Genomic DNA, 13,990 nt, shown 5'->3' on the forward strand with positions numbered 1-13,990 from the left:
CTCATTCAGCAGTTAACAATTTTTCAAAATCAGGAAGTTTCAATAATACGTTTCCCCAGACAATGCATTTTTTCTTACATTTTTAAAGTAAGTATCAATGAGGTTTTACTGCATGAGGTCCACATGCAAAGATTTAATGCAAAAAATTCAGGCAAGAAAATGCAACTCGGGATGTAGGTACCTTTGGATGCTTCCAATGCTTTTGATGCAGCAGCCATCTCTGCTTGCTGGATGCTGTAGGAAATAAAAGGTTATATTTGATTTTTTTATGTCACTGAAGAAACAAGTGCAAATATACATGCTAAAGGAGAAAAGCGGGCACACATACAATCTCCCCTTACAACATGTAACGCACTTCAAGAAAATAGAAATGAATGCACACACGTGAAAAAAAAAAAAAAAAACGCATTAGAAATAGAACCGAGCATAGGAATAAAAACTCAACACATAGTGAATTTCCCCCCCCCCCCCCCCCCCCTTTACTTGCACCCCTGCAGGCAAACCCTGCTACAAAAAATATTAATAAAATATGCAAGAAACTTTGCTGAAATGAAAAACCTGTTGAAAATTTAGGCCAAAACAGTGACACATAAGAACTAGGCATGTGCGAATATTAGTCACAAGAGAGGGTGCACTCCAATGATTATGCACCTTTCTGGCTACAAGGCAATGCATGACAAGTATCCAATGGTGAGATCCAGCTATAACAGATCTCTGTACCGAGCGCAGGCAGGTGCACAGGTATCCTAACTTTTCTGCATGGTAAAAAAAAAAATCTCCCCACATTTTGACGTGAAGGTTGAAGGTTGTGCAGAAGCCATCTTGTGGGGGTTCACTTTCTTGCCCCAGTGGAAGCATTTTATACACACAGCCGAGCCCGGATAATTCGAACTTTGGTTATATTAAAATCATGAGATATCCCCTTGAAAATCCCATGTAAAAGTAAATGGAAAGCTGTGTTGTATATCGAACTGCAATTTCACCGGTCATTCGATGTATCGAACTCTGCACCACTCACTGGAAGGTGTGCCTTCCCCGAAGACGATAGCATCACCCTCGGTTGTTTGCCGCGTATGTTTTCAAGCCACGCGTAGAAGGAATGAAAGAGAACAGTTTGGCACCACGCCCTTCCCCAAAGACGTGCGCATCTGCGGTGATTGTTTGCTGCGCACCAGCACGTGATGTTTGCAAGCCGTGTGCATAAGAGAATGAGAGGTAACCAGTTTCGCAATGGCCGCTACGGAGCAGACACAGCCAATGTAGCCGTGATGTTCGAGAGAGAGGAAACAATGCGATAGAGCAAAGCGCAAGCGTGTGCCCATTCTTTCTCTCTCCCCTTCCTCTCTTTTCCAGTCTTCATTCGCAGCAGCATGCACTACACATGCGCCGACATGCCAGCTCAGCCCACAGCAGACAGAGTGTCAGACGCTTTCTCCAGTATGTGTTGTGAACGGCTCTGTGAGCGGTGGGTGACATACGATGCGCGTCTTGTGTCGTTGTGCTGAACGTGCGGCGCAGCATGGCGGCTGAGGACGTTAAGCAGCAGATTTTTTTTTGTGGCGAGAGCTACACTACGCTGCTTAACGTGGTTGCGTCGTGGTTGCGCTGACCTTGAGCCGTTGCCCAGCAACTGCCACAGCTGGTGGGCGCCACCACTCGACGTGCCATCTAGCATGACGTCACTCCGCTGTTGTGCTCGTGGAGCAGACGCCGCTTGCCTCATCAGTTGTGCGCAAGCGCAGTAGAGGGAGATGGGGTGTCGCAAGCGTATATAGCAGGGGCGGGTCGTTATGGAGAGCGATGAGTCGGCTAGGCTGGAAGAAGCCAGATTTTGGCGTCGGAACGAAACAAGGAGGAGACAGCATGCCAAACGTCTCGATAAGCGTTGTAATGACGATGTGGCTAGACGAGCTCGCTTAGCCTCTGACAGTGAATCCGTGACGGTCGATGACGACGTGTCGAGTGTTCAAAAGTCTCACTACTTTACTGACCACCGAAGAGTCTTCAGTTGAAACTAGTGCTTGGCCATGTGTCTTGCATAACCAGAAGTAACAGCATAACATTGTTTGCCACAAGCAGACCCTAAGCGTAGCAAGGGGCCTGTAGCTCTCGCTACTCTACCAGGTTTAACCAGAGCTAAACTACAGCAATTTTTTTTTTTTGCGAGTCATGCATTCTTGTTATCTGCTTAACGTGCGGCATAGCGTAAGCTACGGCGACTGCGGACGCTAGGAAGCGGTAGATATTTTTTTCTTGCGAAAGGCGTCCATCCTTGCATCAGGGAATAAACGCAAGCACGCGGTCAGCTGCGATCATGCCACCAGCTTTTAGCATTGTTCACTTCAAACGGCATTTGCAGCTAACATGCTTTCCAATAATTTTGTGGCAGTGGACTCTGCCCGCCCTAAACGCAGCTTGATAAATAGAACCAGGCACTCTGCCAAGTTCACTCCCTGCCACCGCAGGAGCAAGGTTCATGCTGATTTTCAGCCACAAAATTCAAGGATTTTCAAGGACTTCCAAGGACCCAAGACTACTTTTTTCAAGGACTTAAAAACAAATAATTTTTTTTTAAATAAACGTTTTTTTACATCTCAAGTACCTAACATTTATTGCACAAGAGACTTCTCACAAGACCAAGGAAGCTAATTTCTTCTACATTTATTCAACATTTCATGAAAGCTCGATTTTTTTTTTTTTGTTCAAGTTCAGCACTGACGTTCACAATCTCCTTTGCCTTTTCTTTAGCAGTCTTCCTCAAACCGACTTAACAATCCATATTATTTCATTGGTAGCTGCTGCCTTCTCGATATAGGTGTCTGCAGAAGCATTCAACTCTGCAAGAGTCACTTCAATCTCTTCTTTTTTTTTTCCTCAAATCTTCGACAGCTTCTCCGAGACATCGCTTTTTATTCTGCTGCTTTGCACTTTCATCTTCCTGCTTCTTTTCAAGCTTCCAGAAAAGTATGGTAATGCTGTCTTGCAGAAGCCACAAACATTCTCAACTCTTCTGAGATTTTCACGTTAGTTATACCACCTGCTCTTTCCACAGCATCACACACAATTAATCAGTTGGGATATATAAGAAACACCGTTCAGATTTTCCATGACAACTTGCCGAGTCACACTGAGCCCTCACTCCACTTGCCTGCCCATGACTGGGAATAAGCAATAGTTTATGAACTCTCCAGAGCTCCCTTATTGTTCACAGCATGTGAAGCTCTGTCAAAAAGTATTAGCTTGTGCTCGTGATCCTGCAGAATATCTGTATATTTCGAAAGTGCAGTGTCCCTTTGCATTTCTGTTAGCCTCTTTGCAGCAATCAATGCATCCAAAACTCTTTTAAAGCCCTCTATGCTTTTTGCAGGCTTTGAGCACATCTGCCTTGGGTCTAGCGAGGTAAGGCCTGGAACTACAGCAGACTGCAGTGGGCTTTTGTCTAGTATTTTTTTCGTTACTGCCAAGAGGAACTGCTTGCATTCAATCTTAAATGTGAACACCTCCTTCGAGCTCAACTTGCAGCTTTTCAGAACCTTTTCCGCTCTGAGTCAAGTGTGGTTTTTTGGATGTTCTATAGCCATCTTCGAAATGCTTATTATCCCTGTAGATGAACACAGAACTGAGGCCTTGAAAAATTTCAGCCAGAGCTTTCTAACTGCACAGATAACGTCTTCTGCCAAAAAGAATACCAATGACTTGCCTGATTGGTATAACAGAAGAAAATTCTGCAAGAACATGGCTAAATTTAATGCTAAGTTGAGCTTTGTTGGCACAAGTGGCTCTCAACAGCATGTTAATATGTACTCAAAGGCCACGCATTTTGGAACATTCACTTCTTTCTTCACTGCTGCCTCCACATACTTATTGATGTCTGACCAAAGACACAGCCTGGCATACCACAACTGCAACTGCAACGTGACTGCAACATTCTCGATCGATCGGTGGGCAACAAATATGCGAGAGAAAAGGGTCTGTCCAGTAAAAAGAACAAAGCCTCTCCTACGTGCCGAATAATTGTGAAAAAGCATGCACAGACTAGAGAAAGAGCAAGGTGTCCAGCCCTCATCTATGGCCAAGCAGTGCTCGATTTCTGCTGCACGCATCGAGGAAACTTTCTCGTGTGGTAGCACAGCTGTTGGCAATGCTGAAGCCTGTATAATTTTGCTTTTTTTTTTACAGTGGGAAGAAAATTTTATGGAATCGCTTTAGGTGAAGCCTGTGTTGCTCTTGCAGAGCGATGCATACGTGTTTGCTGTGTGCTGGTGAATCACTTGTGTCACTACTGTGTAGGCTCCCCACGCTTATGGCGCACCGGTTGCCATGCCTGAACTAGATTCACACTGTCTCCTTTCACTTCACACCCAAACCTTACTCTTGGAGTAGGTTACCGAGCTACGGCAGTCATGCGTGGCGCCAAGAAAAGACATGGGGCTTCGTCTGCTTTGAATCGCACCCACACTAACACACACCCACATTGACAAACCCACACAAAACCCGACAGCCTCATGGTGGTCTTCGGTAAAGTCATCTGCAATAAGATGACTTGTGAAAACAGAAAGTTTAAGAGATACTAGCATTCTTCCGTGACCATCTACCCCACCACATCAAAGTTCAAGGGTTTTCAAGGGCCACACGAAAATTCCAGGACTCTCAAGGCCCTTGAAAACACTTCATCTAAATTCAAGGGTCTTCAAGGTTTTCAAGGACCCGCATGAACCCTGTAACATCAAAAGTATGTTACCGCTGCGCAGCATCTTAGCTCACTGCCAATAAATGAGCTGTGGATGTGACGACGAAAATGGAGGGACGAGCCACCGACTAATGCTTTGTTTTTGCTTTTTTTTTTTAATTCTCGGCGGCAAAAGTGGGTGGGGGGGGGGGGGTTCATTATGCACGTGGGTTAATTATGCGACAGATACAGTATCATTTTTCATGATCGCAAGTGGCGTCCCAAGCCAATTTCTGTATATCGAATTATCGATATTGTGATCTCCTTCGAGTTCGATATATCCAGATTCGACTGTAGTAAAACCTTGATAATTCGGATATTATTTACAAGAACTTCTATGGTCCCATATTTTGTAATAACAGCTTGACTGGATAATTTGAAGCAGCAGTTTGCACCAGCCCCATTATTTGGAAGGTTTGGGAGCACTTTGCGGGAGCACCTGACTTCGATTTCGTCGCAAACAAATGAAGTGATGGTCTAGCAGAGCCGCAAAGTAATGCCGATGCTTGCTATGCTATAGCATCTCAGCTCTACAACTCCCAACACAAAAAAACACCCTGTGGTTCGGTTTGCCGACCATCGAAGCATGCGCCTTCAGAGAGAAGGCATGCTTCACTCTAGCGTAGCTGTGGGTGGACACCAGATTCAAAGTAACGCGCTCTCAATGGTTCAACAATGCACGGACAGATTGGAGGCAGCAGTGCGCGCACTCATTGCTTCTCTCTGGTCCAGCTGTGATTAGGGCAGCGCAGAGTGGAGGCAGTGCTTGACAGCCTCCACTGCAACTGCTTGACTGTCTGCAGTTTTTTTTGATGGTGTGCAACTCCTAGAGGGTAAGGTACCTTCACGAAAGTCAAACTTTCTTCAGAATAACGACCATTAAAAATTTGGCTGCTTTATCTGCGGAGTTTAAGGCAGCTTTAGAGGAGCGGCAGGTAGTACGCGCTTTATGATGGTGCCCATTCTCGGCAGAATGCATCAGGCTCCGTGCATCAAAAAGAGTAGTTAATCTTATGAAAATCGGTTATGTTACAAAAAATTTTAACTGTGCACCATTTGCCCAGCTCGTCTGTGCTGACAGTTGCTCCCTCAGACTGCCCACTCTCGGGTCACACCCTGAACAGGTAGCACAGTGTGGAAGCATCACAGCATGGTGGAAGAAAGTGATGCGACGGTAGCACAATGCGTGGCCAGTGTGCTTTTACGCAAGGTGCTTCCAACAGGGGCAGCACTGCTACTAGAGGCTTCTCCCATATTGCTCATTTTGTTGGAGCTTCTATAAGGGCGCCTGGCATGTGCACTTGTTTTAACACGTATATGATATTCGCTTGCTTGAAACGGCTATTTTTTGTTTGTGGGGCACCTCTTTATGGCACTGCCTACATTCTGTGCTATAATTCAATTCAAGGTCGCATGGGTAACTACTGAATTGATGCTGCTAGCAGCTGTCTTCTCAGCACTTGGCTGCATTCTTATGCAAAGTTTAGGTCCAGTTTACATTTAAGTTCAGGAGAAACACAGTTTATTATAATGGCATTAATGAAGTCATGAATGGTTTGTTTATTAACTTGGTAGTAAACAGCATGCAAAAATGCAGCGCATAGGCATTCCATTGCACATTTGCACATACTTGAAGCTGGTGAGACAGATGTGTCTGTCTGCTTGTCAGGGTTAAGCGAATTTTTTGTTACACTGAGTTGAATGGGAAACCAACATAATGGTCTCAAATTGTTTATCTGATTGGAAAATTTAATTGCAGTCTACTAAACAAGAATCTGAAAAAATAAAACTAAATTCTGATACTCAGTAAGGGTGTGTGATTATTCGAAATTTCGAATACAAATCGAACGTGTTTGTTACTCAATTCATACTCTAAAATCTGATATTCAGAATTTCCGAATACTATTCAAAAATTACCGAATACACCAAAAATGTTCGAATCATCACAGTTTCACAGCATTGCCCACTTAACCACAATGCTTTATCGCGTGGGCTGTGCAGTGAAGCATCCTCAAAATGCAACGGGGTCATTTTTTTAAAGAGAACCTTCCCAACAGTATGCACAAAGTGAAGCACTAGAAGAAACCGAGAAAAAATGTTGTTCTCACTAAGGTTTCATTACAGTGATTCAAACGGTTTCAAACGGTTTTTGGCAGTATTTTTCAGGCCCACTCGATAATTCCAGCTTTTGGTTTTCTGGACCCCTGAAGGGAAAATTAGCTAGAGTTTACTGTATTCAGCAGCAATATGACAGCTCCACTCAGTTTCGTGCAAGTCTTTCCTGTACAAAAAACCAGTATACAGAATCCTCTATAACATTTATACAGCATCCTTCAGTAGGGTACAGAGTTCTATGAAACTAGTTTTATTTTACTGGCGTGTAAATTCTAAAATGACTAAGACGAACAATGGTTCTCAATTTTTAATTCCCTTCATTTTTTTTTCACTGATCAGATATTCAATTTCGAAGGCATTTTTTCTCCATATTCACATTCAATTCGTATTAAAAAATTTCAATATTTGTGCACCTCTAACATGTTCTTTGCATTGAAAAACAACTCCTTATGTTCAGCTACTTTGTAATAACATTTCTGAAGTTATTCCAACCCCTTTACAACCTGGTAGCCAGAGGTGTGAAGGGGGAATGTGCATGGTTAGGGGGTGCAGAGTCATTAGTGTACCAGCTGAGAAGACCCCCTACCCAGAAGAAACAGCCCAGGCCAAGGTAACAAAGGCTCGTCTCCTTCCCTTGCCATCCCCGACTATAAGCTGCTGCTCGCCTCTCCTGAAGGCACGATGGATTGGTAGCGCCAGGAACAAAAAGCAGTCCAGTCAGCAATAAGGCGGAAATCATGTTGGAAAGGTCTATAGAAAGAAGGTAACAGCTGCATGCAAAATTTGGTCAGGTCCCAGGGAGTTACAAATAACACTGTAGCAGGTATTCCTCGTAGCCTGACCCACCACCATCCATGTAGCAAGGCTGTGCTGCTATGTAAGCTCTGGTATGAATTGATTACCACGGAATCAGACCAATGCATTCCTCGCTATATTTTCCCCATGTTGTCAGTGATTAGCAAGTTAAACAAAGCCGGGCATGAAAATACATAATACTTGCCTGTGACCAGATCCTGTGGCGAGTCTCTTCCCTCGAAAATAGACAGCTACTGTGTACACCCTAGTGTTGGTTGGGCCCTTGCATTCGATTACTCTGGAAGCACAACAAGCAAGAAAACACTGTCAAGGAACCGAAAATGCAAAGGAAAGAATAATGTTCACAATGCACACCTTTTTATATTCAAAATTAGATCAAATACATACTCAATTTTAAAGAAATTGCATTTCTGCCCTTCCTTTTAATACAAACACTCATGGTGTATTAGCACGTGCTATGTGCATTCCAATGGCTATGCCGCCTGTCGGCAAGCCTACGCATAGGCACGGCCGGTCTCGGGGGAGAGCGCGCGCTCTTTCTTACGGCCTTCTCAATCGCCGCAGGAACAATGGGAACGTTTCTCCTTGAGTTGCGCTCTCCGCCACCGCAAGGGGCGCAACCTGCTCACTGTTCGCTTCGCGTTTGCTTCACCGGCGGCGGGTGGCTTTTGCCTGGTTTCGTGCTGTCGCTTGAGAGTTTCGTGGTGAGTGCAGCCCCGAAATTAAAAACAAAGAAGGTAGATGCTGCAGCAGCATGTCGTCAACATACTACACACGTGAAAGGATATAAAAAACACTGTCGTTCAGCAAACGTTCGACAAGCATGGCATACATTGCGGTATGGTAGCTACTTTTGTCCATTTTAATCCGAATTTTTCCCAAGCCTGTATAAGAATAGGAACACACAAAAAAAAAAAGAAAACTGAGAAGAGATCACATCGAAGCTTCTTCAAAGCTAACATGACAGCAACTCGTCTGCTACAGCAAAACCATCTTTAGCGCTAGATGCGAAACCATTCATGTAACACCGAAGATGAAAATAATTTAATAAAAATGTAATGTAAATTGCAAAATGCTTGCATGTTATAAAGTATTGGTATAACAGTCAAAGTAAACGTTGTAGGGTTGAGTTTTAAATGTTATTACAATTCGTATATTAGCCAATGTGGGGTATTATAAACATTATTTTAATTTTGCAAATAAACATTGTTTTAAATAAATTTTTACATGATATTAAGCTTGTTATGAAAGCAATAAAAAATGATTTGATATTTATGACACCACTTCTGCTTAAAGTGGTAAAAAGAGGCCAATAAATGATGAAGGTGATACCCGATGCAGTGACTTAAAATGAGTTCACCTGCTATATCGAAAGTATGCAAGAAACTTCTAAAGCGTTAAAGAAGGACCCTCTCACTGAAGACTCATTTCAAGCCCTATATAGCGACCCATTGAGGCTCTCTTCGGGAAAGTAAGGTTAATGTACGGAAGGGAATGACATATGCTAGATGCGAGGGCCGTAACAGCGGCACATGACTACATTGTCAAGATGGACGTTTCATCTCAGAGCAAAATCAAGGCACTGAAGGAAGTGATGACATCTCCTACCATCCCATTTCCCACTGTCACATATTCCGGTTTACTTTACGCTGCTGGATACATCATTTAGTTAATCAACTTTGGGTGTGACGCTTGCGCTATTCTTCTTGAAACTAGCGAAAGAAGCAGCCCCATGTAGTACGCTCTTCTACGAGGACAATATTCTAGTGGACTGCATTATCCGAAACCAGAGCTTGTTGCCCTATTGGACAAGCTTCTCTTTTTTTTTTTTTTTTTTTCGAAAAAGCTGCCGTGCACCTACTATACACACAAATGTTCTCGAAGTACTTAAGATCCTGATTCAGTCAGCATTTCAGAATTCAACACTGAGTTGCCCGAAAGGAATTGACAACAGCTATGTTATTAGGTCCACTTCTTTGATATTTGAAACATTTCTCAAAATTCTTCTTCTCAATTAATTATACCAGGAAAGTGACAAAGAAGACCGAGAGGCCAACTCCTTATGTGCACAAGCCGTGCAGGAAGATTTTGAGACTGAATTTTCTAGACGCAGGTCGCATTTTGATGAATTGATTAACATATAGTGCAATGCGTAGCTTAAAAGGACAATTTTTTTATTGTTTGCCGCTTTTTCGATTCTGTTTAACTGTTTATGCCCATTTCCCTGATTAAATGCAGTCGCGAGACTACATGCATATACATCTTCGGTCTTTCAGCCGACTGATATGTTTTGAACGAAGCTAGAACAGCCCACTCCACTAGACAAGTGAAATTTTTACTATATGAGTAAATTTTTGTTCTTTACTCTGAATCTGAGACGCACCATGAATTTTTGCTGGTGCCTCTTCTGATCTAAACGAAAATGGTAGCGGTTGACAGAATCTCCACCCAACAGTTCACCATGCACTCACGTCAGGTCGCGCTACACCTGCTTAAAACATTCAAAGGCACATTGCATAGCCTGGTAAATTTATTTTTGTACAAAACTTAGAGGTAAAATATGTTGAAGTGTACCCGAAGCTTCATTCGACCGTGCACGGCCTCACTGATGAAGGAGCGCGCGCGTGAGCGGATTGTTGACTATTTTATTCCTCGTACACGATAAATGTTCGATGTTGATTACAGACTTTGTATAAACCATAAGGGGCGAAATGTCAGGACCTGCCGGTTGCAACTGACGCGGGCAAAGCTAAAAGCGAACGCACGTTTCCCTTGCGCGTGAACGGCTGCAGCGGAGGAGCAGCAGTGGGGCGGTGGCGACCCCACCGAGGCGCGGCGGGCGGTGGAAACAGACCCCATTGGAGAGGCCGTAAGAGAAGAGAAGCGCTCTCTCCCCCGAGACCGGCCGTGGCATAGGCAGGCCACGTCCGCCATGTTCCTCCACCCATTCCAGCGTGCTTCGGCAATCATGTAGTTTTCGTAACCAGGGATGGGGCAGCCAAAAGAGGTCCTGAAGCAGCTCTTAGAGCAGAAAAACATGTGCTTTAGAGCAGCTCTAGTGCAGGAAATGTGCCTTCTGGAGTATCTATGCAGCAGAAATTCTTTTGGAGCAACTAAGGAGCAAGAACATATTAACTCTTTGTTAGAACAAACTCTCACGGCACAAAGTACTAGAAGATTTTCACACTGCAAAGAAATGTAATACAGTAGACTCAGTAATTTGGACTTGCGCGATATTTCAGACTTCATCCAGGAACTGTCATGCGATAGGAATGTGTACATTTTCACGACTGATACTTCGAACCCTATGGCATCCAGAAGTTCAATCGGACAAAATTTGGCTGAAGTCTCGTTTTTCAGAATGACACAGAGGTGAGCGGGCATCGCTGTCGCAAACAACCAGTTCTGCGCGGCTGTGAACGCTTGGCAAAGTAGTGTCATTCAGATGGAACAGCTTGGCTATCTGTGCATCGTTGCCATTTGAGGCAGTGGCAATAAGGAAACGCTTCTCATTGTCCTCATGGTAGCCTCCAAAAAGCGCAAAATTGAACTGAAAATTGAACTTGAGCACCGTGCACCATGGCTCATCTGCCGCCGCTCGTGGGTAAAACAAAGGGGGGGAAGAGAGGCTCTCGTTCCTCTCGCTTTTTTCCCGCGAATTCCATCTCGCGACCTTCGCTACGTTTGTTAATAATGAAACTGAATGTTATTACTTCGCCTAGAGCGTGCATTCATTGGCGGCATGAGCATGACCTGCAGTTGCATCACAGTACGTCGTGAAATGGATACGAAATTATGCCTGGCCGAGACATCCTAACTGGAGGTTCATAGTAGTTACAGCTTAGCACGATCCGCTTTTGCGGGGCACCACAGTGCATACGGTGACTGCTTTCAGCAAGATGCATGCTTCTCGGCTGCCTGCCACTTCAGCACCATTCAGTGTGCTCGCACTGGCGGCCGCGCCCACCATATAGGATCACGCTAGCGTGTGCACATGGGTGGCGCGCGGATGCAGATCACAGTAACAGATTGCACCATGCTCTAATGACTATAACTTCTTATTATCGACATATAAACAAAACACCGGGGGCAGCGGAGTTCATGATTTTTAAAGATGGTTTTTCGCAGAAAAGCAACTTTTTTCAAGTTTACAAATTTTTCGGACTGTTCGATTATTCAGACCATTTTCCAGGTCCCACAGAGTCCGAAACAACGGTTGGCGAGTGTGCCGTAAAAACCCGCATATAAGGCAAGGTTTTTCCCCCCATTTTATCATGTCCTATTTCTGCCTCATATTGTATGCAGATTCGGATGAATTTCATTCTAAATTTGCTGTCCTGAGCTCGTTATTAATTAGTGTTGTCAGCACCAGGCTTCTAAAGAGAGGAGGCGCTATCTAGCGGTGGCATTGGCTGACTGTTTCAGTGTTGTCGGTTTCACCATACTGACCCCGCAATCCTCACGACCCCGGTGCTCGCGATGCACACGTAAACAGAAGGCGGTTGATCGCACCTCATATCATGCAAGGGTGGTGAAAGAATCACTCAGCATGTTGCAAGGCTCTCTCATAGGCCTGTTGGCCGCACCCTACAGCCGAATCACGGACGCTTCACTGGTAAGCCTAAGGTCCATGTCGGTCGCGCTTTCAAGCAAATGCGGAATACTGAATGCGTTTAGAGGTACTGAAGAAGATTTGCTACTCAAAGCTGTTGCCAGCAAGGGACTCTCGGCAGATGATACATGCCCCCGATGATGACGATTGCGGAAATCCCGACTTTGAGAACACTTCCTGGGTGCACATGCCATGCACCTGCGCGTGGTGCTAGACGTGAACTGGTGCAAGCGTGGTGCATTATGGCCGGTAGCTTGTGCTCGTCCCTAGCGTTGGTACATTGTATTCCTTCCTCCGAGTTACAGAGCTGCTCATCTATTGGTGCATTTTATATAATTAATTATTTCACAATCCCCTTCGAATTCAATACAACTGCGTTCAACTGCAGCACGCCCTTGTTGCTCCTCTCTGCGCCAAGCCAACATCTAGCAGAGATGCTGGCAGCGAGGAACTTTCCACTTATAGCTGCATTAATGCCTGTCCCACGACACGACATAACTGCCCCATGCCCACGATGGGTAGACTGCACGCAACATTGGCTAGCACCGTTTTTCCATGTGTTGTACTAAGCTAGTTAGATTACCAGCATTTACGATTACCGTATACTGCTGCACATAAGTCGTCCTTTCTGTAAAAAATAAGGCTACCCAAATTGGAGAGTTGGCCTATATGTGCAGCCAATCTATGGTAGTTTCGCATGAGCAGTATGCATCCCCTACCCGTTCACTGCTCTATGCATATAAAAAAAAATGGGAAAAGAAGGAAGGAGGTGAATTTATACATACTAAACCCATTCTGCTGGAGCAAATTCTAACTGCATGCTGTTTAGCTGCTAGCTTGTTCATGATGATGGTCATTTCCTCGAATGCGCGGGAGGCAGCACGAGAGTTAACTTCCGATAATATATCCAGGATTTATGTGACGCTGAAATCCAAAACTAGAGAGTTTATCCGCAGTTTGCAGTTTATCTGGCTGTTAGTCAGTCAGCCACACAATGGTGTGGAAAGAGGGATGGAGCATAATTTTGTTTTCTTTGCTTTTGATCTCCATTAAGGGAGGACATGGCTCTTTGCGGCCGAAAATCGGTCTAAAAATTGGATTTTTTATTTCTTCATTTTTGCGGTCCCGAGATGTTTCCGCAACTATCTGCAAATTTTGATTGAAAAATACCGCCTAAATTTGCACGTTACAGCATTCCAAAAATGCGAATCTGAACGTTTGGCCCTTTAAATTGAGGTCAAATCACGCTGAGTTTTGATCGGCCGCAGATCGATAAATACGCGCTCCACAGGCATCACTTTGGTCTCGTTCGAAAGATCGTGATTCAGGCTATTCCCATGTCACAATTGGCGTTCATGAGCAAACATCCGAAGCGGTAAATAAAGGGACAAATTTGTGTGAAACATGCGCTGCTATTGGGCTCCGAAAGCATGCGACACAAATGACCACTTTTGGTTGGCTGCCCGCATCAACTGTTTAGGGCCTGGCGCCATTTTGAAAAGGTCGCGTAGGCCTAGCTGGCTAAGCGACGTCTCGTCATCATGACCACGGCGTAAAACGGGAAAAATTTTGGTTCGAATGTCATTCTAGCCCAGAAATCGAAAAAAGGTAGAGATAAGAGGCGCACCGGTGACACGGCAAACCCGCATCCTGTTATCGTTATCAGCGACAAAGCGCGTAGTCGGTGGTGCTCGGTGGTGCGACAAATAGGAGAGCGA

The 13,990-nt window shown here is 44.6% G+C and overlaps 1 protein-coding gene across 2 annotated transcripts in view; it reads right to left on the reverse strand.

Moving 5' to 3' along the window:
- Positions 1–13,990, reverse strand: part of drosha (ribonuclease 3 drosha) — a 164,390-nt gene that overhangs the window by 10,492 nt on the left and 139,908 nt on the right. For both annotated transcript variants that reach the window (XM_084588316.1, XM_084588315.1), the window contains 2 exons: positions 7,845–7,937; positions 182–234 (listed from right to left, as the gene is read on the reverse strand). In XM_084588316.1, the coding sequence (XP_084444442.1) occupies positions 182–234; positions 7,845–7,937 (146 nt within the window). The remainder of the gene's footprint in view (positions 1–181; positions 235–7,844; positions 7,938–13,990) is intronic.

Source organism: Amblyomma maculatum, chromosome 1 (genome assembly GCF_055883805.1).
Source record: "Amblyomma maculatum isolate TAMU_Amacu chromosome 1, ASM5588380v1, whole genome shotgun sequence".
Lineage (NCBI taxonomy): Eukaryota > Metazoa > Arthropoda > Arachnida > Ixodida > Ixodidae > Amblyomma > Amblyomma maculatum.